The sequence below is a fragment of the Scardinius erythrophthalmus genome (genome assembly GCF_964197995.2).
Source record: "Scardinius erythrophthalmus genome assembly, chromosome: 18".
NCBI classification, from domain to species: Eukaryota; Metazoa; Chordata; class Actinopteri; order Cypriniformes; family Leuciscidae; genus Scardinius; species Scardinius erythrophthalmus.
The window spans coordinates 2,603,366-2,631,243 of NC_138238.1; the positions used below are offsets into that span (position 1 = coordinate 2,603,366).

The 27,878-nt window shown below is 38.2% G+C and overlaps 1 protein-coding gene across 5 annotated transcripts; it reads right to left on the minus strand.

Moving 5' to 3' along the window:
• Positions 1 to 340: 340 nt before the first annotated feature.
• Positions 341 to 27,863, minus strand: exoc7 (exocyst complex component 7). Of its 5 annotated transcripts, XM_081393420.1 has the most exons (21): positions 27,666 to 27,863; positions 27,338 to 27,403; positions 19,416 to 19,600; positions 18,824 to 18,929; positions 18,520 to 18,742; positions 18,221 to 18,385; positions 18,018 to 18,029; positions 14,569 to 14,658; positions 13,202 to 13,264; positions 12,072 to 12,217; positions 10,106 to 10,258; positions 9,923 to 10,021; positions 7,972 to 8,034; positions 7,800 to 7,866; positions 5,474 to 5,539; positions 4,648 to 4,768; positions 2,413 to 2,508; positions 2,269 to 2,332; positions 1,548 to 1,589; positions 777 to 910; positions 342 to 682 (listed from the first exon to the last, which is right to left on the minus strand). In XM_081393420.1, exons 1-21 carry the CDS (start codon positions 27,723 to 27,725, stop codon positions 580 to 582), a joined length of 2,124 nt encoding a protein of 707 aa, XP_081249546.1. In that variant the 5' UTR covers positions 27,726 to 27,863; the 3' UTR covers positions 342 to 579. The 5 variants fall into 5 exon arrangements, with proteins under 5 accessions (XP_081249542.1, XP_081249543.1, XP_081249545.1 ...); XM_081393416.1 differs by lacking the exon at positions 13,202 to 13,264 and having other exon boundaries at positions 341 to 682; XM_081393417.1 differs by lacking the exons at positions 13,202 to 13,264; positions 18,018 to 18,029 and having other exon boundaries at positions 341 to 682.
• Between the last annotated feature and the right edge of the window lie 15 nt (positions 27,864 to 27,878).

Consider the following 27,878-nt stretch of genomic DNA (forward strand, 5'->3'; position numbering starts at 1 on the left):
AAACTGAATACTATACTTTTCAAAATGGCCACTACTGTAATGGGTGGACTCTTAATGTAAGATATTGATTGTGATCACCATGATGAGAGGAATCATGCGTACTAAGTTTCATTTTTCTAGATCAAAGGGTTCAAAATAACCTTTTCAATCTTGAATTTTTGAACTGGTGGTGGCGCTATAGAGTTGGTCCTACTAGAGACTGTTAATAAATATATAATGAAATTAATAACAAATTCCTCTCTATATAATATATATATTTATATATATGAAAAATAATAATAATATTTTTTTTAAAACAAATTCATATTTCATACATGCAGCAATTGAAAACAACGCAAGATAATGAACTGAAGAAACCTGAAGCAGAGGTTTCAGGAGTGAATTCTATTTATTTATTGCAGTTAAATCCCCAAAAAACATTTACATAAATACATTTATACAAAAAAAACTAAAAAAACAAGCACAAACGAACAGTGACGCTGCAGTTGAGTAGTGTGTGATGAAGCAGAGGGGAAAGTGCATGTTCGTCTCCAGTGGAAACCAGAGACTCCGTTGCTATGGTGACGGAGTGGGCGTGGCCTAGGCCGAAGTGTCAAAGAGCTTGTCAATCATTTCTTCCACTTGCTCCGGCGTGTATCGGTGATATTTCTCTGGATTTTTGGTGAATGAAATGTTTGCACATCTGTAAAAACAAAGATTGGCATATGAACAAACACGTGCCGAATACATCTGAATATGACACATGAGATATGAGCTGATGCATCACACACACACACCGCTGAAGGAAGGCTTTATACGCGTCTGAAACCACTCTCTTCTGAGCCTGTCTGATGGCGTCACGCTGTTCTTTATCAGGAACCGCCCAGCCCTTCTGGATCTTACACAGCTCCTCCAGACCCTCGTTAAAACCCTGCAAACACACACAACACAAGACAGACCCTTCATCCCTGGAAACACTGACATATCAAACAATCATAGTTTTATTTACTTTAGGCAAAATATAAAAGACTGCATATGTGTTTTTGATGAGTATCATATTTGATGCATCAGGCTTTTATGGCTCATATAGTCTGAAAAAACACTTCAGTTTTAATCAGAGACTCAAATGGAGCAAAACTAATTGCAATTTGGTGCAGATGTTGATATTAATACGGACAAAACATAAGAACTTCTGATGCTTGTAATAACAATCAGTGAGATCTTTATAAGATATAAATGCATATAAAATGCATATAAACATCAATATCTGCCAAAAATGTCTTAGTACGATGATATTTAAATGCTTAGTTTTATGATCAAAGCTCTGTAGTTTTAAAACATGATTCAATGCAATACAATGATGATTGAGAGATGCACTAATAAACCTTCCTCAAAAGCCTGATGATCATATTTAATTGATACTCATGATTTTAATATAAAATGATGTTTGGATAATCCAGCAAAGCTGTTACAGTCCAGTAAGTGTTCATCTTGAAATATTAAATATAGAAATGAATGCATCAGATATGATACAGTAGGACTAAAGAAGATACATGAATCTCTCTCACCTTGAACTTGTCCTTGATGATCTGTCGCTCCTTGTCTTTCAGCTGCTCATGCAAAAACATCAGTGAAGGTTAAACTGAGATCATGCAATGACGAACCAAATAAAAAGACTTTTAACAGAAGCTCAAAACATAAACTGTGCAGAAGTTCCAAACTGCATATAATAAAGCATTACAGAGGCCGTATTATGCCATTTTATTTAGTCTTGATTGTGTTTTTAGCTCTACTAGAACAGGTTTTCCTGCTTGAATGTTGATTATTCTCCTCATATTCTCCATTGTTGCGGCTCCTCTCTTCCCAGTCTGTCAGAAACGCTCTGTTTACTTCCTGTCTCTATGAAGCCCCTCCTTCTGAAAAGCACACTGTGCTCTGATTGGTCGGCTGGAGCAGTGTGTTGTGATTGGTCGAGCGCTTCGAGTGTGTTTGGGAAATGTCCCGCCCCTTACCATAACCGCCAGTTTAACACACTACTAACTAACTCGACCAAGCCCCGCCCCTTTATTCTGCGTATGAATTATTATAATGAGGAATATTGTGACGTGTTCCCGGAAGAAACTCAAGACTACAATGGAGGCGTTTCAGGAGTTCAGAAACACTGACACTGATATAGAGAAGAACAGCAACACTGCACACACTAAAGAAAGATGAACATGGAAAAAAGCAGAATAGAATCATTATTGGTGTGTGTGTGTGTGTGTGTGTTTGTGTGTGAGATCTTCTCACTTTGGTTCCAGGCTGGAACGCTGGGATGTTTCGCTCAGTCAGATGCTCTGTGACCTTAAGCCAGCTGTAGGTGAGTGAAGGTCAGAAGGTCATTCATTGAATAGTGACCGGACAGTTTCTGGCATGTGGACTGAGATGTTTTACCTGCGCTGATAATTCTGGATCTCCTGCTCGATCAGTTCTCTGTATGAACTCTCCACCTTCTTATGCGTCACAGCGACCAGCTGAATCAACTCAGACCTGCGCAGCGGAGAACACCATTCACATAACATTCTACTTCAGTAATGTGACTTATCGTAGGAAACACTAAATATTAAAGCGGTGGTATAATGCCCTTTTCACAAGATGTAAAATAAGTCTCTGATGTCCCCAGAGTGTGTGTGTGGGAAGTTTTAGCTCAAAATCCCCCACAGATATTTTTATATAGCATGTTAAAATTGTCACTTTTTGAGGGTGAGCAAAAACAATCCGTTTATGTGTCTGTCCCTTTAAATGCAAATGAGCTGCTGCTCCCGGCACAGAGGGCGGAGCTTCAAGAGCTTGTGTGTGTGTGTGTGTGTGTGTGTGTGTGTGTGTGTGTGTGTGTGTGTGTGTGTGTGTGTGTTAGCAGCTTCGATTACCTCACACACGACATGAACAAAAAAATTCTAAAACTTTTAGGCTTTTATGTTCAAACCGGAGTCAGACAATGATGGAGAGACTCGAGAAGAACTGACAACATGTAGAAGCAACAGGACATTTCTGAATGGTTAGTTGATGAATTTATGAAGCTGATGTGTAGTTATCTTCTAGTCATTGATTAGCATATTCTGTCTTAATCTATAAATGCTTTCCCGGGGCGGGGTTTATGTAAATTTTAGTGTTGGTGATGTCACTAACCCGGGAGGAAGCTCGTGTAGTCCCTACCAGCCGTTTGTTGTAGTCCTTAAAAAGCGATTTCTATAAAAGCAAATATCTCCCTTTGCTCTGAACTTTGAGCGTTGTAACTTTGCAGATGTTGTTTATGCTCAAACAGCAACATTACACACTAACTAAAGTTAGAAAAGTGAATCATAATCAACCACCCCTTTAAATGAGGAAGAAAACGTCATTTTAACTGTCGCCTGATTGGCTAGTAGGGGTGTAACGATACATCGATATGGATCGATGCATCGATATAACGTCTAACGATACGATGCATCGATTCCGCACTTAAAATATCGATATGCATCTTTATTTTGACACGCTCCACATTATCACGACACGTAACATCCTTCCGCTAAAGCGCACATTTTCGTTTACTCACCAACCGCCTGCCGGAGTGTAACGTTAATCTCCTCATCTGAAAAAGACGCCTGACAAGACTGACTAAACCCTAAACAAGTTTTTTTTTTCACAAAAGCCGGTATTGTCCGCTGTCAAGGCATCGCGAGTTCATGTTTTACAGTAGAAACAGACAAGCACTCGCACCCTTGTTGGTGAACAACACGAGAAGTCCGTTTTAGCGACTCAGCGCGCAATATTCAGGTCAGATGTCACTTTGAAAAGACGCGCGCTGGAGGAGTTTCGTCAAAGCTGACTAAAAGTGATCGAGGATGGGCGTAAAAGGAAAATAAAACCTGAAACATTTTCACGGAACCTTACTAAAGCAGCTCGTTTAGGGAACGGAATGGTGAGGGAAAAGCTCTCTGTACTGCGTGTACGTACGTTAATCACAACAACAAAGTTTGTCAGGCATACATAATATATCAGCTGAGGAGATTAACGTTATGAAGATTAACCGAGTGTTGTATTATTTATCATAGCAATTACTTGGTTGTGTTTGACTCAGAAAGATGAAATGTGAATGTATCTGCTCTGCTCTGCTAAAAAAAAAATATATATATATATATTAAAGCATACTTTCAATTAACTTTAATTTTGTAATTTACCTTTATTTTTTAAGTTATTATTATTATTAATCAAAACAACCCAGCTGCAGTTTGATTGATATTACTTGGAATGCACAATAATAATAAAAAACATGATTTATGAGTACTTGCAAATAACCACTTCTGTTATAAATGTCCCAATTGGGAGAGGGTGTGCAATTTTCAAAGAGTTTAATTAAACGTTCATGTTATATATTTTGGTTGCATTTGTGAGTTAATAAAAACGTAACTGGTTGTGTGAACATATCTAAATATCGATTAATCGATCGATATAGCCCTGAATCGAATCGAATCGTATCGTGGAATTTTTTGAAGTATCGAAAAATATCGTATCGCTGTCTGAGAGAATCGATATCGTATCGAATCGTCATGAACTGTCCGATTTACACCCCTATTGGCTCGTAGTGAGTGTCTGATTGGTCAGTGAACTGAACCTGTTCAATGGTCCTGAATCAGTCTGTATACTCACTTCTCCAGGGATTTCAGGATGTAGTTGTAGTTGTTGTGAAGGAAGACGGCTCGCAGCGCCGGATCTTCATACACTTTAGCTTTGTTTGACAGATTCAGCTGCAGGTTACCGAGGACTTTATCTACAGAGAAACACAAAAACACACATTTATCTTATAGAATTTATTCCAAACACAAACAGTGTTATTTTACTATCTTTTATATACTATTATAGGATTTATTAATATTTTAAATTAACTTTATATTGAATTAACGTTTATTTAGTACAAGTTCAATTTAAATTGTACTCAATTTAAAGTAATTTAATATTTAAATATTTTTATTTAGCTTTAATTTATTTTACTTCAGTTTTAGTAAGTCCAAGGGAACATTTCGATTTTTCGAAGTTATAGGTTATCATCTAAATATTTATTTTATATTTATTTCAATTAACGAAAACTCATATCATTTAGAATCAAATTTCACATGATCGTTTGATATAAAAGAGTTTGATGATTATGAAAACATCCTGTAACTTTCCTCTTCAAAACAAAAGAGAGAAAAAAGAAAGAAGATGACCTGAGGGAAAAGCTTATCTGAAAATACATGATATGACCTTTTAAAACATCAGTTATGTGTGTGAGTGTGTGGTGTGTTTGAGTATGTGAGTGTGGTGTGTGCGTGAGTGAGTGAGTAAGTGAGTGAGTGAGTGAGTGAGTGAGTGTGTGTGTGTGTGACCTAAATTGAGGTCCCCAAGAGGAAACAAGCTTTTAAATCATACAGAATGAGTTTGTTTGAAAATGTAAAAAACGTTTGTGAGCGTGTGTGTGTGTGTGTGTGTGTCTTACAGATATACGTGCTCAGTAGTCTCCGGCTGAACTCTGAACTGTAGCTGCTGGCGGATGAGCTGCTCTCTGGAAACAACAAGAGACACATTTCAACAGCCGTTCATTTAATTAACAGAGAAATTGATCACTTCCTTCTGTCTGAGTAATTCTATCAACCTCTGAATCTTAAACACTCATAAACTAGATGCTCAGATTGAAGTTAATCCTACCTTACATATAAAATATATTACATTTAACTCTCTGAGAAGAGAAACTGGTCTCAGATCAGCTGAACTGGATTCGCCCCAGATTAAATCACAGCTCGTGTACAATGCTATAATTAATAACTTAGAGAGGTTATGGTTTCATATCCTGCCGGCTGCAGGGGATAATATGAAGATCCTCAGAGAAAATACCATCGGATGAAACTTTCTATAAACCAAAGTTCCCAGAAACCGACATAAACACAGAAAATAAAGCCTGTAACTCTTTCAGAAACATCTGCACGTCTAAAAAAAAGCAAGTACAGTAAGCGATTCAGAAAGACAGTTATGGGTTTGAAGTCAACATGAAATCCAATCAGCCTCGTTTACATTCATAATAAATGTTTCAGGTCATATTGTGAATGATTCTGACGTTTCTGGTGTTTAATCAAGATCTCTGTTAATTTAATTAACGCCACATGGTGAGGGCAAAATAACATTAACCAATAATATTTACCCCCCCTCTATGTAATCAAATCCCAGTAGACAAAATCAAGTCCGTACATTATTTACAGTTTCACAAGAAATACTACTTTTTACCCATCATACTTCCATGATCTGAGTGAAACATGTTTATAAGCACTGCTTTAGAATATCACGCAGTGGCGGATCATTCTCCACATGTATTGAGAAAGTAAAGCGAGTGAGTTCAGGTTTCATGTTGACTGTAAGTCAGAGGAGTCGAGCTCTACTCATCTGCACGGGCTCTTACCTCGGGGGTCTAAAGGAATATTGTAAGTGTCCCCGAGAACTACAGGGCAGAAGCAAAGCAGAACAGAGAGAGAGAGAGAGAGAGAGAGAGAACAAGAGAAAGAGGCAAAGGGCAAGAAGTTAAAATAGTTCTGTTAGTGAAGAGCTTAACCACTGATGGCCAGCCAGGGTGAGAGGGAGATCATGTGACAGAAGCAGAGCTGAGTGGGCGGAGCTTAGAAACCAGTGGGAGGAGCTACAGTCAGTGTGAGAGAGCGAGATCATGTGACAGAAGCAGAGGTGAGTGGGCGGAGCTGAGAAACCAGTGGGAGGAGCTACAGACAGGGTGAGAGAGTGAGATCATGTGACAGAAGCAGAGGTGAGTGGGCGGAGCTGAGAAACCAGTGGGAGGAGCTACAGACAGGGTGAGAGAGTGAGATCATGTGACAGAAGCAGAGGTGAGTGGGCGGAGCTTAGAAACCAGTGGGAGGAGCTACAGCCAGTGTGAGAGGGTGAGATCATGTGACAGAAGCAGAGGTGAGTGGGCGGAGCTGAGAAACCAGTGGGAGGAGCTACAGACAGGGTGAGAGAGTGAGATCATGTGACAGAAGCAGAGGTGAGTGGGCGGAGCTGAGAATCCAGTGGGAGGAGCTACAGCAAGTGTGAGAGCAAGATCATGTGACAGAAGCAGAGGTGAGTAGGCGGAGCTTAGAAACCAGTGGGAGGAGCTACAGACAGGGTGAAAGAGCGAGATCATGTGACAGAAGCAGAGGTGAGTGGGCGGAGCTGAAAATCCAGAGGGAGGAGCTACAGACAGGGTGACAGCGAGATCATGTGACAGAAGCAGAGGTGAGTGGGCGGAGCTGAAAACCCAGTGGGAGGAGCTGCAGAGTGGCATGCATTGCTGTGAACATGAGCGGTCATATCAGGACATATATTTCATGTCTGACCATTTTCACTGACCATCTGTTAATAAGGCAAGATTGCTTAGCATATCCGACTCTAATAAATAGTAGTTGATAGCTAAAATTTAATATTGCAGGCATATTGCAATTATTATTAGTGCAGGGTGGAGAAAGATGGTTCAGGGAAAAACATGGGCAGAGAAGCTGAAAATGGTTGAATTTGCTTTCCAAATATGATCTCAGAATGAGCGACGTCAGGAAAACCACAGGAAAAGGAAATGCAGACCACAGGAAAGATGACAAACAAGGAGACAGGAGTGTGAGGACTGTGTGTTATGAACATTAATGCGATAAAAACAGACATGTCAGCTGTCCAATATAGAGCTCACATCTTCAGCTCATTGAAGAACGGCAGATTTATAATCCAGGAATATCTATTGGATCTAATATGTCTGTTTTTGTATGTGTACGTCAGTGTTTCTGCTTTACCCTGAGAGGCCAACATCGCTCCTGCGGTTTCCTGGAAATCCAGCAGTTGCTGCAGGAACAGGATGGCCTGAGGAGAAACAAGGAGAGAGAAAGAGCATCTTCGTCTGGTTTTATAACACCACCGCTGTTAGCAGTGTCTTACTGTCCAGAACGGAGGATGAGGAGATCTTACATTGCTTGTGAGCTCATGTACGGTTCCGTCTTTCGGCATGTTGTACTCTTTATCTGGATCGTTCTGTTGGAGAAGAGAGCATCACATGATCAGAACATAATAATCACAAATTATAATCAATTAAAAATAATTATAATTAATAGTGTAATATTATAATTTAAATGAAATGATAAATATTTTCTAATTATTAATACAATGTAGAATGAATTATTAATTACATTTAACAAAAATGTAATATTTTAATAATAGAATTTCTAATTAATTATTAATCACTTCTATTATGATAGAAGTCTTAAAATAAATAAATAAATAAATGATAAATGTAATATATATATAAATAAAAATGTATATAAATTTTAGTGGTGGGCCGTTATCGGCGTTAACGCAGCTCTTATCGCACGATAAAAAAAATATCGCCGTTAATCTATTCCCCAAGTTGGGTTGGGAGATGGCTCTACTACACAAGCTATGATGACGCAATCTACCCGCGGCCGCGAGGTAAACCCGGCTGCAACGCATATTCGTCGTCATCTTAAGTAAACACGGCTGAAAGTGAAAGCTGCAACATCCATTATTTGGACTTGGTTCGGATTTAAGCCATCCGACAAACAGCAGCAAACTATCCGAGTGTGTGGGGTAACGGTTCGGTAAGTTAACACACGACTAATCCGTTCTACCACCTCAAATTCAAAACGAAACTGAAACTGATATCACTGAATACCAGCGCGCGCGTATTATTCTCATTCCAATATATCTTAGTGGTGTAACGTTAACACATAATCTCTGTCTACGCCCGATTTTAAGAATCATTGTTGTGTTTCTTTTTAACTGAAAAGACATCAGTTAGACAATATTATAGGCTAACTTTAAATTTGGGGTTTCATAAGCTCAAAGCTATAATAAACATTAGACCTACTTAAGATCTCTGCAGCTAGTGTAGGCTACTTAAATTTTATTTATCTGCAAAATTATGTTGTATACTTACAGTTTTGCACAATATATGTTCTCAAAACTACATATACCCTTTAAAAAAATAAATTTAGCAGTTGTTTAGCAGGGTCTGTGTAACCTGTTCTGAAATGGTTTTATTATAATATACTGTATATCGTTATCGCAAGAGGCTGAAATGTATATCACAATATAGATTTTAGGCCATATCGCCCATCCCTAATTGATAGCCTATAGTAGTTGATAATAACATAGGCCTTTGTTGCCTACGGACGGTAACAGTACAGAAGTAACCTTTTACAGTCTATGAGTAGAACAGCTTTCTCAAGCAGTTTGTGATGCATTTTGGAAACAGGAGATGAGCCCCTGGTCTAATGCGCCACCTGATTTGAGAAACCCGTTCTTAAAAGACTTAGCCTACTTTTATAGTCATTATTTGGGTAGCACACATATTCTGAATGCCTTCGGCAGAATTCAAATGAGCCATTTTAATCTAGATTAATTTCAAAATTAATCTAGATTAATCTAAATTAAAAAAATTAATCTATGCCCACCTCTAATAAATTTATATATATTTAAATAATGGATTTTTTTTAATTACATGATTAAAAAAAATAATTAATAATATTAATAATTATTAATTACATCTAATAATAACTGTATATGTAATTTTAAAAATAATGTAATATTTTTATATTAAATAAAATTAATTAATAAAACATAATTAATTATTTATTACATTTTATAATACTAATAATAAAGCTTTAAAATGGAATAATGAATGAAATAATATTCAATGTTACAATGACATAAATGAATACATCAAAACAGGGGGTGGTCACGTGACCCGGAGCAAGACTGGCCACCCCAGGCCAGGGTTTATTCTCTTATTTTCTCCAAGTAAACATAATATTATCCGTCAATTATTGCTGCAATAAATTAAAACATTCTGTCCGGACACTGGCCAGCCTTTCAGTGACTGAGCTCTGATCATTACGCATACCTTAATGCTGTCAGCAAACTCCTCGAGAGCTTTAGCGCCGATGGTCTCCATGGAGGTAATGAGAGCCGGGAGCTTGTTCTTGGTGCTGGCAGCCGTTCCCTGCACCACAACACAGGATATGACATCATCAGCCAACAAAACAACATTTCTTTTCATATGCGTGTCTCTCTTTCTCCCTTTTACCTGTAGTGTGGCGTCAAAGTCGGGTTTGGTCTGCTTGAGGTGCCGCAGGATGGGGAAGATGGTCAACACGGCGGAGTAATCGTGTCTCATAATGGCTCTGCGTGCCGCTGACACAATGTTATCACCTTCCAGCATCAAATTATCCAGCGCCTCCTGCAAACCGCATCAAGTTAAAGGGTTAGTTCACCCAAAAATGAAAACACTGTCAGTAATCACTCTCCCTCATGTTGTTCCACCCCCAGTAAGACTTTCGTTCATCTTCAGAACACAAATTAAGATATTTTTGATGAAATCTGAGAGCTGAGAGCATAGGCTTCTGGGTAATTTCATTCTGCCGGCCCAGAAAGTTACATTTACATTTAAATTTAGTCATTTAGCAGAAGCTTTTGTCCAAAGTGAGTCATCATGAAGAGGCAAAAAACAACGCAAGAAGTGCTCAAAATACAAAGGTCAGGCATTAATCAGAGTAGCATAAGCCCGACAAGGGAGGATTTAAAGGAAAAGGAAATGATTTTTAAGAGGTTAAGTGCTCACGGAAGAGATGTGTTTTCAGCTGTCTTTTGAATGTTGTCAGGGATTCTCCGCTCCGGATGAGGGTGGAGAGAGCATTCCACCAGCATGGAACTGTGAATGAGAATGTTCTGGAAAGTGATTTTGTGGCTCTCTGTGATGGAACCACGAGACGTCGCTCGTTGGCCGATCGTAGGCTTCTGGTAGGGATGTAGACTCGTAGGAGTGAGTGAAAGTAGGAGGAGCTGAGCCTGTGATAGATCTGTAAGCAAGCGTCACTAGGCGCGTTTCCATTACTTTTGCGATTTTTTCTAAATGTCGACAAAAAACTATTGCGAAATTACGACGTTTCCATTAACCGATGTTATGCGACTAAAACTTCATTTTTCCTCTCGCGATAATTAAAATCATTCCAAAAATCATGGTAACAGACGTTGGTAGGCTTATGAACTATATCCCAGCCACTGCACTGGCCATTATTATTAATGGAAGGAGATGTATGCGTGTTATCCAATCATTAATGGTGAGGAACGACCCTTATTAGATCTGCTTCAAGGTCTTGATCGTGGCATTTATTTGAGGTTTAGAATCCATTATTCCTGTAATTCTTTTGCCTTTTATGAATTTAATAAAGAGCTCTGTCTCGTATTCTGTCCAAACACACCGCGTCATCTACGTCAGCTGACTTGTAAACGGTTTCCATTGCAGTTTTGCGAAATATTTCTTTTTCGAATTGCCTGAAAAACCCCCTCATGCGAGCGGAAAAACTTTTTTCGCGATATATGGGAGTTTTTGCGAAATTGACGTGTTTCCATTGGGCGTATTTTCAATTCGCAATTTGAAGAGTAATGGAAACGCGGCTAATGCCTTAAACTTGATACGAGCGGCGAGAGGTAGCCAGTGCAGAGAGATGAGCAGAGGAGTGACGTCGGCCCTTTTTGGCTCGTTGAAGACAAGACGTCTTAGTAAAGAGTTAGTAAAGACAATGTTTAAAATAGTCCGAGTGACTACAGCGGCTCAACCTTAAGTTTATCAAGCGACGAGAATACTTTTTGTGTGCAAAAAAACAAACAAAAATAACGACTTTATTCAACTCTTCATTTTCTTCCGTGGTCCTCTGAGTGAGTTCACGAGAGCGACACGACGCATGCGCGAGAACTGAGAAGATGAGCCTGAAGAAAACTTCAGGTTGAGCCACTGTAGTCACTTGGACTATTTTAACATTGTCTTTACTAACTTTCTGGGCCGGCAAGTTTCAATAACAGAGAAGCCTATGGAGGAGTGAGACAGCTCTCAGATTTAATTTGTGTTCTGAAGACGAACGAAAGTCTTACGGGGTTGGAGCAATATGAGGGAGAGTAATTACTGCAGAGCTTTCATTTTTGGGTGAACTAACCCTTTAAACACACACATACAGGAACCACACAAACACACAGCAGTGGTGATCTGAGCGGACCTGTATGAGCGAGTCGAAGGTCTTTTTCTGGTGATGTTCCGGAATGATCTCGGTCAGTAAAGCGTACTCGCTCTGAGCCAGCTTCACAAACGCGCTGATGCAGTGGATGTACGAATCAATCTCAATGTCCAACACGTCATCCTTCCCTGAGACAAACACACACACACACAATTACAAATACACTCATTTTGAAATAATGATGATAAAATGAAAATAATAACACGTAAATACTGGCTCAACCAATGGCATGAGCTCAAACAGTAGATCAGGTCATGGGTTCGATTCCCAGGGAAATGCATTAACTGATCAAATGTATTTGTTAAAAGCAATGCAAGTCACTGTGAATAAAAGCGTCTGCCAGATGCATAGACATAAATGTAATTAAGTTTAGGGCGGCACTACTGATTAGTTTGAACAATAGCAGACTTTATATCTGATAACCGATACAAGCAATTATATTTGTACTTCTGTTTGGTGCAACTAGAGCTTTAATTAAAATGCATCAATATGAGACCAAAAACCTGCAAATAAGAAATAAAGAGTAATTTCCATAATTTCAATAGGGAGATTTCAATGCTTTCACTGAATATGGTTTCTGAAATCATGTTGTGATACTGCAGGAAACCATATTTACAACAGGTGCTAAACGATGATTAAAAAATAAATCCCAAATATCTAATCACTCAATTACAATATCAATTATGCATATCATTACTGATCATATATATTGAAACATTGCATATCAGTGAGATTTGAATCATTGAAACCTGATGTTGAAAAAAAATGTAACCATAAGACTTGAATTGTTAAGGGCCGATATCAGTGTTGAATGACTCTGCTTTAACAAATGTTTAAAGGTTCAGAGCTTTAAAACCAAAGCTCTTACAACAGAATCTTTGATATACTGTTGAACATGACCGTTATTATATTAATATAGACTCGGCCCTCGGTTTGCAGAAACACTAACACCCACCTTGATAGATGTTAAAATACACATTATTTTGAACATAGTTTTAGGGTTCACATGAGACTACTGTAATAAAATCACATCATTTCACAGTCATTTTTTCTGCTGCGTGTTTTGAACACAAAACTATTTTTAATCAGAGTATCTTTGAGGTCAGACTCACCTGTGGCCGCCCCATGCTTGTCGTCAGACAGGAGCTTAACCCCACGCAGCTCATGTTCGAAACCTGATTGGTTAGGATATAGTCACATGACGGGGTCACTCACCCCAGGCCATAAAGGGAGCGTTGAACAAGCTCAACCCGTCCCACAAAGCAAAGGCCACTTGTTTTAGGATGTTAGTGGGGTTTCTAAGTGCACCGATGGACCCAGCAAAGCACAGAGACTTATGGGAAACAGTGATGGCGCACCAGTTCGAGAGAAAACCTTGAGCACACTCTTCCTGACGCCACTCGGAAAATCACTTTAAGTTGGACTTACAGATTGGAAAATTCAGATTTCGAAAAGATGCAGTGTTATTTTAGTATTTTTAATATACTATTAGAGTATTTATTAATCAATAAACTAATACATTAATAATTAAATAATTCATAATTAAACTTAATTTTAGAATTTTGCTTAGTTAAACATCAGATTTTAATTTTAATAATTTTATGTGCTTTTGTCATTTAATTTTGTTTTTAAATATATGTATGTATCTTTCATTTATACATCTCTGTTTTAGTTTTAGTAATTTCAGTACTTCAGCTTATTTTATTTTTCAGTAAGTTGCCAAGGCAACATTTCTAATTTGTTTATTTTTTTATTTAAATTTTGTCTAATATTTATATTTTATTCTATTTGAGATTTATTTCAATTAACATAAACTATTTGTAATAGTTTTAGCTAACAATAGCAACACTAATCAGACATGGCGACAGTTCATGATCAACTTTTTTTAAAGAAAAAAAGTGCATCAATAATGCAAGTTCATGCAGCATATTTTACATGTGCTGCAAAATATTGTGTTAATGTATGTGGCAAAATATTTAGTAACTGCTGCCATGTTTTCAACTCACTTATGTTTATGTAAATTAGAATGTTTTTAAGTTTAACAATGCCACCTTTATTTAAATCCACATTGTTTTTGTGCCACATAAACATTTTTCTGATTGTAAATATAAATGACAACGTCTGATATCAATATTAAAAGAATACGGACAAACAGTGGCGTACAGGAAGGTCTCTCTCTCTCTCTCTCTCTCTCTCTCTCTCTCTCTCTCTCTCTCTTTCTCTCTCTGTGTCTCTCTCTCTCTCTGTGTGTCTCTCTCTCTCTCTCTGTGTCTCTCTCTTTCTCTTTCTCTCTCTCTCTCTGTGTCTCTCTCTCTCTCTCTCTCTCTGTATCCTAAGGCCGATTTACCGCTGTGACCCATAAGTTTCTGTTTTCTCCGACTGTTGTTTTCCGAAACGCAGGAACAACAGTTCAAAAACACAGCAAGAGTGAGAGAAACCGTGGAGACGGAAGGGAAACCAGAAAGACAGCGTGCTTTACCTTCCAGAGGAGTGAGGTTAGAGCCCTTTTTTCCATCCAGGCCATGCTGAGAGTACTGTTTGAGCAGATTCTGAGCCTTACGGATCGTGCCTGCTCCCATCAACACCGAAACAGAGAGAAAGAGACAGAGAAGGGGGGATAGCAGCAGTGTTTCAGGAGGAGAACAGAGGAAGACACCATGAGGAAGAGGAAGAGGAAGGGCTTCTGAAACCCTGTTCACCGACACCAGAGAACAACTGAGAGGAATCCAGACCCCTCCGTGACTGAAGCACACCACATATCACACACACACACACGGTCCAACGTTAACCTCTGACAGGCGGCAAATGAGAGTTGCAGAAATAAATAAACAGCAGCTCATGTTTGTTTTGTTGGTAACTGAACTGCAACATTATTACTCAGTCAAACTGCTAGAAGCAAATATCTGAACACTCTTTAAAGGGGTCATCAAGGGCCCATTTTCCACAAGTGTGTATGATTCTTTAGTTGGTAAAGTTTGTAACATGCTTTGGATAAAATATTCAATGGTTGTGTAAAACAACACCCTTCTTACCTCCTCAAAAACAGCTCTGTTCACAGCGACCCGTTTCGGTGCATGTCCCTTTAAATGCTAATGAGCAACTGCTCACCCCTCCCCCTTATGTAGCCCCGCCCCTTTTATACCTATTAACTATTAGACTGTTATTATTTTGATGAAGTGGAATATTGTAATATTTATTATAACAAAAAAAAAATTATGTTTGAAAGATTGATTATTGATTATGACAAAAATAATTATGTAGCGAAATACTCATATTAAACCACAAAAACAAAAATATAAGACAAAAATCCTGATGTAATGAAAAGACTTGATACCGATAATGATACTGATAATGATACCACAAATTACTTATATTAATATAAGGGAAAAAAAATTAGCATACTGAAAAATAAATATTTTTTATAAAAATAATGCAAAATTTTACCAAAGTTTAATGGTGTGTTAAAATATTTAATACTTATTTATAGCTGGTAGACTTTCTCAATTGACTCGTCATTAGCAGGAGTGGCAAAAAGTTAAATTTGGACCTTGCACACACACCCACCCACACACACACACACGCGCTAAAGTACGTTTGCAGTGCACACAAACATCACATCACATATTATCACAAATGTCTACAGCAGAACAGAAAGAACACGTCAAACACACTGAGGAGGAAATACAACCGGTTAATCAATCACAGCATTGTGTCATGAACAGTGATGTTAATACAGTCATTAATATTAGCGCTGCTCAAAAGCATCAGCCTCTGCCAAACATCACAACAATCTAAAACCTATTAGCATCATAAACTTATACATGTGAGAGTCATAGTGAGGCTAAAACAAGGCATGAGTCTTAAAGGGGTCACATCATCATTTTATATCATATTAGTTTTCATTAGGATGTTAACGTTTCCTGTCATTATTTAATTTTTCAGGAGAATTTTAACTCATCTCTAACCTTTGGAATTAAACAGGCTGTTATTAAAGACTTGTGTATGTAAATGAGCTCTATTATGATAGGCTAAACACTAAATATGAGTGTTGATATGAATCAGTCATGACGATTTCTGAGAGCCGTGGTTGCAGATTAGTCTGCATCAACTATTTTGTGTTAGAATATGTAAATCATACAAATAATACAAAGAACAAAATATTAAGGAAAATGTGATTAACCCCTTTAATAAGCAGTGAATGTGCAGTAGATGTTTGTGTTAAGTGTCAAGCATGACAAGGACATTCTCTTAGTGAGGGCCGAGCGGTCACAGCGCCACCGTGTGGCGGAGACGTGCGCATGCATGTGTGTTAGTGGAAAACACAGAAGGAACTTTCTCACTGTTGAGATGCTTCATATGCAATACAGTGCTGTTAGCCAACACAACGTGCCCTCCACACAGAGAAAATACAGTAACACCACCCTGAACAACACAGTTTCAACAGACAGGAAGGAAAACGCCCGCTAAAAACACTAGCGCAATGTACTAGTTAACCTGATTGATAACAATAATAAGGCAATTAATCAGCCTGGCTGATATATCAATCTATCGCTACTGTGTGTGTGTGTGTGTGTGTGTGTGTGAAGACCTTTTCACATTGGGCCTCATTTAAAGGTGCGGTAACCGATTTCGGAGAAACACAGTTGAAAGAGGATCGGACTGAGCATCAAGACACACTTGTAGCCAATCAGCAGTAAGGGGCGTGTCCACTTATTAGAGGAGGTTCCTGTTTTGCATGGGGGCGGGGCTATCAAGATAGGGGTGTGTCCTTTTGTGTAGAGGCGTGTTTGTTTTGGCGAACTACAGCGTTTCTCAGAAATCGCTTACTGCACCTTTAAGAAACATGAATAGAATGATTTCTGTCTAAATGGTTCATAAAACCATTCTTAAATACATTTCCATTTGATTTGCATGACAATTTATGCAAGAATTGTATCATAAACAATTTACATACTGAGCTAAATGCAGCAAAGACAAAAATGGCTGCATAAAGATTTTAGAAAGATGTTCTGCTTGTATTTAATGAATGAGGCCCATTGAGTGCAAATATTCGCCATAACGAGCTATTACACTGCATTTGACTCCATCAAACCAGATTAGGAAAAAATAAATAGTAATAATAATCACCGTACTTGCACCACCATCCAAAGGTTTGGGGTCAGTAAGAATTATTTTTAAATAAATCAATACTTTTATTCGACAAGGATGCATCAATAATAACCATAAAGACTGAAAATATTACGAAAGATTTCTATTTCAGATAAATTATGTTATTTTGAACTTTCTATTCAAAGAATCCTGAAAAATGTACGAGTTTCCACAAAAATATGAAGCAGCACAACTGTTTTTAACATTGATAATAATCATAAATGTTTCTTGAGCATTAAATCATCATATTAGAGTGATTTCTGAAGGATCATGTGACACTGAAGACTGGAGTAATGATGCTGAACATTCAGCTTTGATCACAGGAGTAAACTACACTTTACTATATATTCACATAGAAAACAGATATTTCAAATTGTAATAATATTTTAACATTTTTACTGCATTTTTTGATCAAATAAATGTAGCCGTGGTGAGCAGAAAATACTCTACTTAATAATTGAAATTAAAAATATTAAAATTCAATTACGTACAGTATTTTCAAAGATTTAAAAAAATCTTTCTGACCCCAAACTTTTGAAAGGAAGTATAATTTTTTTTTTTTGGTTTGCTATTTTCTTCATCAAACTAAACATGTCTGTCACATTCTGTGTGTAAAATTTTGGATTTATTTGGCCAGCAAATCTTACTAGTGAAAAACGGTTGCGTTGCATGTGAACAGGCCTTTTGTTTGGTGTTTCATGTGTGTGTGTATAATGTAAAGCTCTGACTGCAAACAGAAGCAAGCGATGGACACGTCACACAATACAGCTGCAACTTTACCTGGGATGTAGACTGACATCATCAGACATGAGTGAGAAATGAGCAGAGGAGAGGAGACGGTTAGTAAGAACACACACTGGGAATAGGAAAAGAGGAGAACTCTCCACAGGAAGTGATGTCATGGAAGACAGATACACCTGATTGATCCACCAGGAACCCAAAGAGACCCGATCTGATGAAGTCAAGGGTTAAAGGTCACTGACCTGGTCTTTTCGGAGCCTTCTTGGTGGGCGTCTCCTTGCGTTTGGTCTGTACGGCGGGCGAGTGGATGGCAGAGCTGGCGCTGTTCTTACGGAAATGCTCCTTCAAGCCCTTGATGGACCGATCCAGCTGACTGGATCGGACCTGGAAATACACGTTCATGAAGTCTGCGGATAAACAAACAAACACAACATGAGCTTACAGATATTGGTGGATTTTTTTTTTAAACCGAGGAAAACCCCCCAGATGGGATAGGGAAAGCTCCCGGGCCTGAGATGAGAGCGCTGGCGTGTGTGTTCACCTTGGTTGCGCCCGTACTCCACCAGCCAGGCAGAGATGCAGATGATGTCCTGCAGAACGGCTTCGGGGAGATGCTCCAGCGTGACGTCCTCCTGCACCTCCATGTCCTCGTCTCCTCCGATGGCGTCCAGGATGAGGACGGGCGGCACTGGTTTACTGTAGCGCGTCAACAGGCTGCGAAACTCCGCCTCCAAAAGCTCCTTTCCCTTCTCGAAACGAGCTTTCTGCAACACCACAGCGCTTCGGTGAACGCTTTATTCAAACTGAAGGAGAGCGAGAGGATTGTGGGAGGATGAGGGACGTACCACTGTGTTGAGCTCAGGACTGTCGGGATTGTTGTCCTGGAAATACTCCACGGCTTTCTGGATCTTTGCAATGCAGGCCAGATACTCGTCCAGACGACCAGCAGGGCTGCAAGAGTAGCGATGACCGAAATGAGTACATATAGAGTACATAATGAGTATATATATATATATATGAACAAGCTATGACATTATTATATTTGTGCTGGGCAACGATTAATCGCATTCAAAATAAAAGTTTGTGTTTACATAATATATGTGTGTATATATTTAAGAAAAAATGTGTTATTTTTATAAAATATTTATATTTATATATAATATAAATTATGTATATGCATATATATATATATATAGTATTCAGTAGTAAATATTTGAAGTGGTTAGGGTTAGGGTTAGACAAGAACGGTATTGTTAAAAATTCATGTAGAACTTCGATAAAAGATTTTGATCCACTTCAAATGTTGAGTACTGTGTATATATTTGTGAAATTAAGTTGTATTATATAATACAGTATATATATTCTATATCCATATATCAATATGTAAAAGTCGAACCAATGCATTTTCTAGCACCACGCAAGCGCATTCACACTCACCCTTCCCGGATGATCTTGTCGGTGTCTTTGGCCACATGATAGTAGCTGATGACGTGATCCATGCAGGACAGAGTTTTGTCCACGTTCTCCTGCAGTCGCTGCAGATTCTCCGTCTGCTTGTGAACCGGGATTATGGAGTTCTCCAGCTGCATCAGACGGCTCTCGAACGACGACAGGATGGACACCTCGAACAATCAGAACACATTCATGGTTTCAGTCATTAAAACTGACTACAATGTGTATACCAATTATCCTTAATTCAGTTTGATCATCTTATATCTTACAAAACAGGATGGCATGACACACACACACACACACACACACACACACACACACACACACTGTTATGGAAATTTTACATTTAGATGTGTTTTTTTTACTTCTGTGTGTACAACTTGTGTTAACGTTGAACATTTATTTTTACTCATAAGCATTTAAAGAAATATAATCATATAAGGTTACAGGAACAAAATGTTCTGGGTGATAGACGACTTAGTAGCAAAGAGACTATGTGTACTCAAAGTGACCTATTGTTGTACTTCAAGTGTGAAAAGTATGTGCGCAGCTTTGATAGAAATAGAGATAAGCAAAATGTGTGAATTTGAGCAGCAGCTGAAAACAGGAAACTTTTGCAGACATGTATTGCTTTGTCTAGATAGAATTTATGCTAGAAGAGATTTCGAACAGAGACATGTTGCCTTTTAAGGTAAACCAAGGCGATCTTTTGAGACAGACCAGGATGTGTTAAGGGAATATAGCTGGGCAAAAAGGAGAAGTCAGCGCCCTTCCATATCAGACTCTTGACTGATGTGTGAACTGCCTTTCTTGCAAGAAATAAAGATCTTTATAACTTTTGAAATCTCCAGCTGTCTTCCAATTATTATTTAAAGTGGAGAAAGAATTTCCACAACAAATGGCGACGAGGATTGGGAATCGCAAAGCTGATGACCTCCGTGGACGAAGCAATTGATTGAACATCCCAAAGACAAGAAGTCTCTGGCTCCGATACCCCAACGCTAAAAATGCAAGGGACGGGAGAATTGTGGACACCACGGCAGGCCTAGGTGGACGCGATCCCGAATAAAGAACCAAGCTGCAAAAAGCACGGTGAGAGAAAATTATTTACGTGGTAAATAAGAAAATTATTTGCGTATTGAATATTTTTCCTAAAAGGGTCAGGAGTTTGGAATAAGCCTAAAAGTAATTTAAAAAAAGGGTTTGAGAATAAGCCTGATAGTAACTTCTCAAATGCCATATGTGTTAATTGCTTTCCCAAAAGGGCCAGAGTTTGAGAATAAGTTGAATAAGCCGGATAGTAAGTCCTCAAACGTCCAGACAAGGTGCTGTTTTGGAATAAGCCTGAAAGTAACTTCCAAATATTTAACAAGGCACTTGTCTGGGAAAAAGACCTAGCATCGACGGATGTAGGCATTTTTGGAAAGTCCTAGATCGACGGATTTAGGCAGGCGTTGTGGCCACGCAGTGGGGGAAGAATTAACACAGTGAATAATGTACGTGGTGACCACGTGAAGGGAAAGGATTTAAATACGCAAATATAAATACTGTTGAGTAAAATTTGTGCAAAAATGGGTAATGTTAATGATAAAGAGTTGGAGACAGTGGATTTCTCAAAAGGGAATTAGTGTTCCATGACCAAGGAAAAAATGGAACGGGGTGGCATCATAGGATACCACAGTTAATTAATGTGTGTTTAATGTAAGCATAATGTGTGTTTAATGTCTAAGTGTAAGCCATCTGCAAAAGACAAAGGAAAATTGGACAAAAAGCAAGTCCAAAAAATATACAGAAAAATATAATTATGACTTTGATGGTCGAATTATAGATGTATGGTTAAATGAGGCAATTACCAGACAAAGAAGACAGATAAACGCAGCATTAGTACCATTAGAGAGTACAGATAGTAGAGAGACAAAGGCAGAGGAAGCCAGGAAAACTTTACTAAACTCTGTTTCTAATTCTTCCGAGGGAATGAGATGCATGAAAACCCGCCTGGCTGAGGACGACCGCTGTCCGGCTCCCTACTCCCCCTACCAACCACCACCAGCAGTGGCCCTCCACGAACCACAAAGACAACCAGGAGCAATGGGAAGTCAAAATCCTGAGGAAGACAAAGAAGAAGAGGGAACGAGTCTGCAAGCAAGCCCACCAAAACACCCATATCGAAGCTTGCTAGGTTCGATCACCCTGCCCTCTGCTCCTCCAGACTACACTCCTCTATCCGCAAAATTCGTAAATGTTCACCAACCCAAAGAGAAGCACAGGCCAGACAATCAAAGATAAGTACGTATGAAGAATATCTGAAAACTGTTTTTTTTTCTGGACGGTCTGGACCCTGAAATAGGGAAAAAGGTCAAAACGTCTTGTGTGGGGTACCACCAAGCGCGTCTGGAAGAAATCCGGCGACACGCAACGCATCAACAACAGCTGCTGAGAGACCAAGCCAAGAACAAACAGAAAAAGACTGACAAAGACACTCAACTGGCTCTGCTGAAGATGGGGTGGAGGAGGACGTAGAATGGGTGACCGACCCGCAATGGACCCTGAAGCTTGTTGTAATTGTGGGCGAAAAGGACACTGGAGAAATGACTGTCCGGATCCTCCAAAGAAGAAAGGATTCCAACAGCCACCAGAGCCACAAGGAGATTGAAAGTGGAGAGGGAGGGGAGCGACGGTGAAGGGTCTGACTCCCAGGTGGTAAATATGTCTAATCTTATCTTTTTTTTTCTGCTCCTTGCAATGAAGAAAATGTGCTTGCTGTTTCTTGCAATGAAGAAAATTCGCTTGCTGACACTGAACTTTTGGTATAAAGCATTTGCAAAATTACCAATGATTGACATTAGTGTCGAGGGAAAGAAAATTAAGTTCTAAATTGACAGTGAAGTGACGAACTCAGGAATTAAAAATGAACAATTGCCTGATTTAACTGTATTATCTGGAAAATGGACAACCTCCTGAAGTGCCACAGGGCATCTGGTAAAGGAACCATATACAGCAGATTTGTCTTGTCAGATTGGTGATCGCTCATTTTCTCATGCTTTTCTTGTAACTACTACCTGTCCTTGTAATCTTCTGAGAAGAGATTTGATGTGTAAACTGAAGCTGAACTTATGCTGAACATAATACTTACGTATTGTGATGACAGTGGCCTCACTGCTGATATGAGTATGGTGCGAATGCCAACTGAAACATTATATGTTTTTGAATGGAGCACTCCTCAGTGTGGTCTGCAAAACAAAGCCACAAATAGGATGCCTCCTGACCATGATTTTATGGAAGAAAGTGATTTGCATTGCACATGTCATGTTAGCAGTGAGCCAGATGAAATTTTTGCTGAAAAATGGTCTGAACTAGAGAGTGAGGAACTGAAAACCTCAGAGTTAATTTGGTCAGATAAATGGTGTGCTGTGAAGGTTGAATTGACTGATAGTCAAGCATTACTGTATGATGTTGAGGGGGCCGTCCCTGACATCTCTTTAGCTAAACCACTGACTGCAGAGTGGAGAGAATTGGGGCTTTTTGTGAAACAATGTGACTCACTAAAGATTGGTGGCCAACCACAAAAATGTGTGGCAATCTGAGAGCACAGGGTTTTACAAACAGTCACTAAGGAAAAATATTAAGGGAATCAGAACTGTTAAAGTGATGAATAAATAGTATGAATTGCACGTGTTTAAATATTATACTTTTTATATGAAGGCGTCTAGAATTTGTATCCCGTTATCCCTGGGAGACAGTGTGGAAAAATGGTTTTGATCTATGAGATTCTAAAAGTCAATGGTTTACTGTATGTTTAACTAAGATAATTTTTGTGCATTGTGCATATGGGAAATATGAATTGTGATTTGACAAAAATATTGGTCACTCCATTTCATTTAAAAGGTTTTTTTTTTTTTTAATAGAAACAATGTTTTCAATGGTTCTAGACTTTTGAAATCACAAGCTGTCATCAGCAGGGGTACGAGATAGAAATGTTTTTATTTTTGTCCAGGGATCAAAGATTGTGTGAAGATTTCCAAATCTTCTTTTAAATAGCTTATGAGCAACAACAAAAAGTTTGAAAAATGTAAATTGTGCAAAGAATGACAAATTGCATTTGAGAAATTAAAACGGATTCTCTCAACTGCAATTGTAGGTCTATACGATTTCTATTTAAAGTGTTTAATCTATTTGATTTTGAAAAGTTAGGTTTACGTTCACGGTGTTAAACTCAAACACATGACGACTGCATCGGACAACTGAGAATTGATATCGTAACGTTCAGACACTGTCGCAAGGGGAATGCCACAGTGTGTCTACGTTCAGTAGTTTCTGTCGTCGTCGTCGAACTTTGTTACCGTTCATATTTGGTGGTATTCCACTCCTAATATATGTTCCCCATTCAGTTCATAAACTGCTAAGGCAGACAAGAATGAATGAATGAATGAATGAATCTCTGGCCAGAGAGGGGTGTGTGGAGTGTGTGAAAGTAAGTGTGTGAATTATGGTGTTCTGAGAGACACTGAGATAAATGATGTCAATCAAACCAGCTGTATCTAAACAGATAAAATATGACCCAACAGGGAAGAAAATATTCTCAATAAAATAACAACCATGGAGGAATTTGGCTAACTATTGTGGTATGGGTTATTGTTGTGGCAGAAATAAACAATGCCACACCTGCGCAGCGTATAACTTTGGGAAGGCAGAGAGCAAGCAAGCTTGCCCTGTCTACCCCATGTTTAACTTTTTCCTTTTACAGGATGTCATGATGGATCTCATCGAACAGAACTGATTCTGTTCCAAATGTATAAAATATTGTCTTGTCACTGTTTAACATGAAATTTCACAGGTCTCATCAAAAAAGGATGACCGGCCAGACAAGCAGATGAGTCTGGCGACATGATACATGATGTTGTCACTAACAAAATACTTAAGGTCTCCATTCACAGGTTGTTCTTATGGTTCACTCCACAAACAAGGTCCAGTGGACTGCGGTTGTGTTCTGAGGAAAAATCTTGCAACTATCAGCAAGGTTGCAGTGAGTGACACCTCCGTCCAAGCATATCGACTTAAACTACTCCAACCAGCCTCAACAACCCCAAACGCCAACGCCAACAGCAATACCAACGACAAGCGTCAAGTAGAGGAAAACAGGCAGTGCTAGTAACTGACCTCCTTTCTACCAACGGGGGATAGACCTTGCGACAATTCGCAAAGAATTATCAAGGTGAAGACGGAACGTCCATGGGGCAACGAGATGATCAACACATCTGGAGGATGTGAACCAACTAATGGTTTAGGCTTAGAATACTGTAATAATTAATTTTGTGTGATGTTTATTGATGTTGTATTTGTTTCAATCAAACTAGACTGTAGGACTGTATGATTTAGATCTCATGATTTGAACAATTACTAATTAATTTGAATATTTCAGGTACATGTAAATTAAGAAGAGGAAGATTTCTTAATTTCTGTAGAGTATAGGGACTCTAAATAGGTACATCACTGTAAAGATAATAAATAATCTAAGTACTATTTTTGAAGAAACTTGAGGGTTTTAGAACCCTAATTCAGATATCATAGATGCTAAAAAATTAATAGTGGTAATAATTGTTCTCTAATAAGGGAGGCTAAGTAACTTTGCTGGACTAGGTCCAAATAGATAATTGGGTAGACTTCTATAGCGATGAATGAATGACTAAATTAAATATTTTTTAGGTGTTTCCATTTGTTAAAATAGCAAAAGAAAAACTTTCAAAAGGAGATTGATTTTTGGAAACATATTTAATTTCTGGATTATTATTAGTTAAAGAAGTTACCAGTGTGATTATTGAAATTTTCCTTTCATGTATTGTCTAATTTCTGTATTTGATATCTGAGAGGTGACTGCGGGTCTAGTCTATCTATAAATACAGTAACAGTGCTTGCTAATTTAGCCAGGCTTCCAGAAATGAAATATGGACTTGTTTTGTTGAGAAAGGTCTTCAACGTATTAGAAAAAATATGAGCACAAAGGTAAAACCAAGACCAAGAACAATGTAACTCAAACATGTTAAATTTAAAAACTAAAATGAATCTAAGACATTTCAGTGAAATAGAATATTTGCTCATAAAGCAAAATTCTAAAAAAAAACTCTCTTAATTCAGAATGAAGTTACGGATTTAATGATCTGGATCAATGGATCCATTATGAATTATTCCGCATTGCCAGCAAATAGAGGCAGGACATGTTATGTCCATCAGTTAATTCTGGAAAATAGGATTTTAAGATAGGTAATTAAAGATAAAATGGCAAGAGCTGGTTTGAGCTGAGTTAATTTTAAAATTAATGACATTGTTTGAAACAAAATAATACAATTATTGATATTTGTGTTAAGGATAAAAATGAAAAGATTTTAGAACTTTTTTGGTTAGATTTTATTACACAGATCCTTAAATAGATCTTACTAAGTAAAACAATAGTCTAAAAGCTAGCAAAATATGGTTAAGAAAAATGGTTAATCAGCAGGTATCAGCCTGTTAAAGGCCTAATAGATCAATGTGATTCGAAATTTAGCAAAGGATAATGAAACTTGATTCAAAGTTAAAAGGCAATGTACTATGGTATGTAACATTGGAAACAGGTGGTATTTTAATTACAACTTAGGATGCTAATTAAAGGAATATTTGACAGGTATTCTAAAGTAAAAGATGGAACATGGTATGATTAGAGATATTAGGTGGTATTAAAGTCACTAACTTATAATTGTTATAGGAAAGGCCAAACCAGGAAACTATGATTATGGAGAAGTAAATGTCAAAATTTGTGTGTATGTTCTTTGAATGAACATGGGGTGGAGTGTTATGGAAATTTTACATTTAGATGTGTTTTTTTTACTTCTGTGTGTACAACTTGTGTTAACGTTGAACATTTATTTTTACTCATAAGCATTTAAAGAAATATAATCATATAAGGTTACAGGAACAAAATGTTCTGGGTGATAGACGACTTAGTAGCAAAGAGACTATGTGTACTCAAAGTGACCTATTGTTGTACTTCAAGTGTGAAAAGTATGTGCGCAGCTTTGATAGAAATAGAGATAAGCAAAATGTGTGAATTTGAGCAGCAGCTGAAAACAGGAAACTTTTGCAGACATGTATTGCTTTGTCTAGATAGAATTTATGCTAGAAGAGATTTCGAACAGAGACATGTTGCCTTTTAAGGTAAACCAAGGCGATCTTTTGAGACAGACCAGGATGTGTTAAGGGAATATAGCTGGGCAAAAAGGAGAAGTCAGCGCCCTTCCATATCAGACTCTTGACTGATGTGTGAACTGCCTTTCTTGCAAGAAATAAAGATCTTTATAACTTTTGAAATCTCCAGCTGTCTTCCAATTATTATTTAAAGTGGAGAAAGAATTTCCACAACAACACACACACACTCTCTCTCTCTCTCTCTCTCTCTCTCTCTCTCACACACACACACACACACACACACTCTCTCTCTCTCTCTCTCTCTCTCTCTCTCTCTCTCTCTCTCTCTCTCTCTCACACACACACACACACACACACACACACACAGTCTGGTTCGCTATCTTTGTGGAGACTCTCCATAGACGTAATAGTTTATATTGTACAAACTGTATATTCTCTCTCTTACACTAACCTGATCCCTAAACCTACCCATCACACACACACACACACACACACACACACATTTACTTTTACTTTTTCAAAAAAAAAAAAAAAAAAAAAAAAACTCATTCTGTATGATTTATAAGCTTGTTTCCTCAATTTAGGTCCCACTGTGACACGAGTCCCCATGAGTGTGAGTGCATTCAGGCTTAGGCTAAGTCCCCACCGGGATAGACAAACATGTATACACACACACACACACACACACACACACACTTTCACCAATATATAAAATGATCATCTCTCACCATTCCTTTAGTGAGCTGATCACTCTTCTCCAGGCTTTCACGAATAAAAGACAGAGTTTCTTGTTCCTGAGATTATAAGTAAAACATACATGTCAATATCTAACGCATAGGTAACCTAACTGTAAAATACCCTGAACTCTCAGGTTAATACACACCATCAAAATGGCATCATTTATTCTATCATTAAGCTTCTAAAACGCTTTGTGACGTTATTTTTATGACAATCATGCATGTTTTCATTCTAGTTTATCGCAAATGACATTAATAACGTCCCCTCCCTGATCACGGGATTCTCATGTTATTCTTCATTCTTCCTGTTTTAACGGACCTGTTTGAGTTTGTCCTCGATCACTCGCTTCCGAGCGGACGCGTCTTCGGTCGGGATCATCCTGACAGCCAGAAATGTGTTGGAAATGACAGATGAATCCGTCAAGATCAAGAGAAAATTCAGAATAATATTGTAACATTAACGTGAAGAAGACAGCGGAAACCATAAACACAAACGGAAGTGAATCACAACATATACAAAATAAAAGTCCCC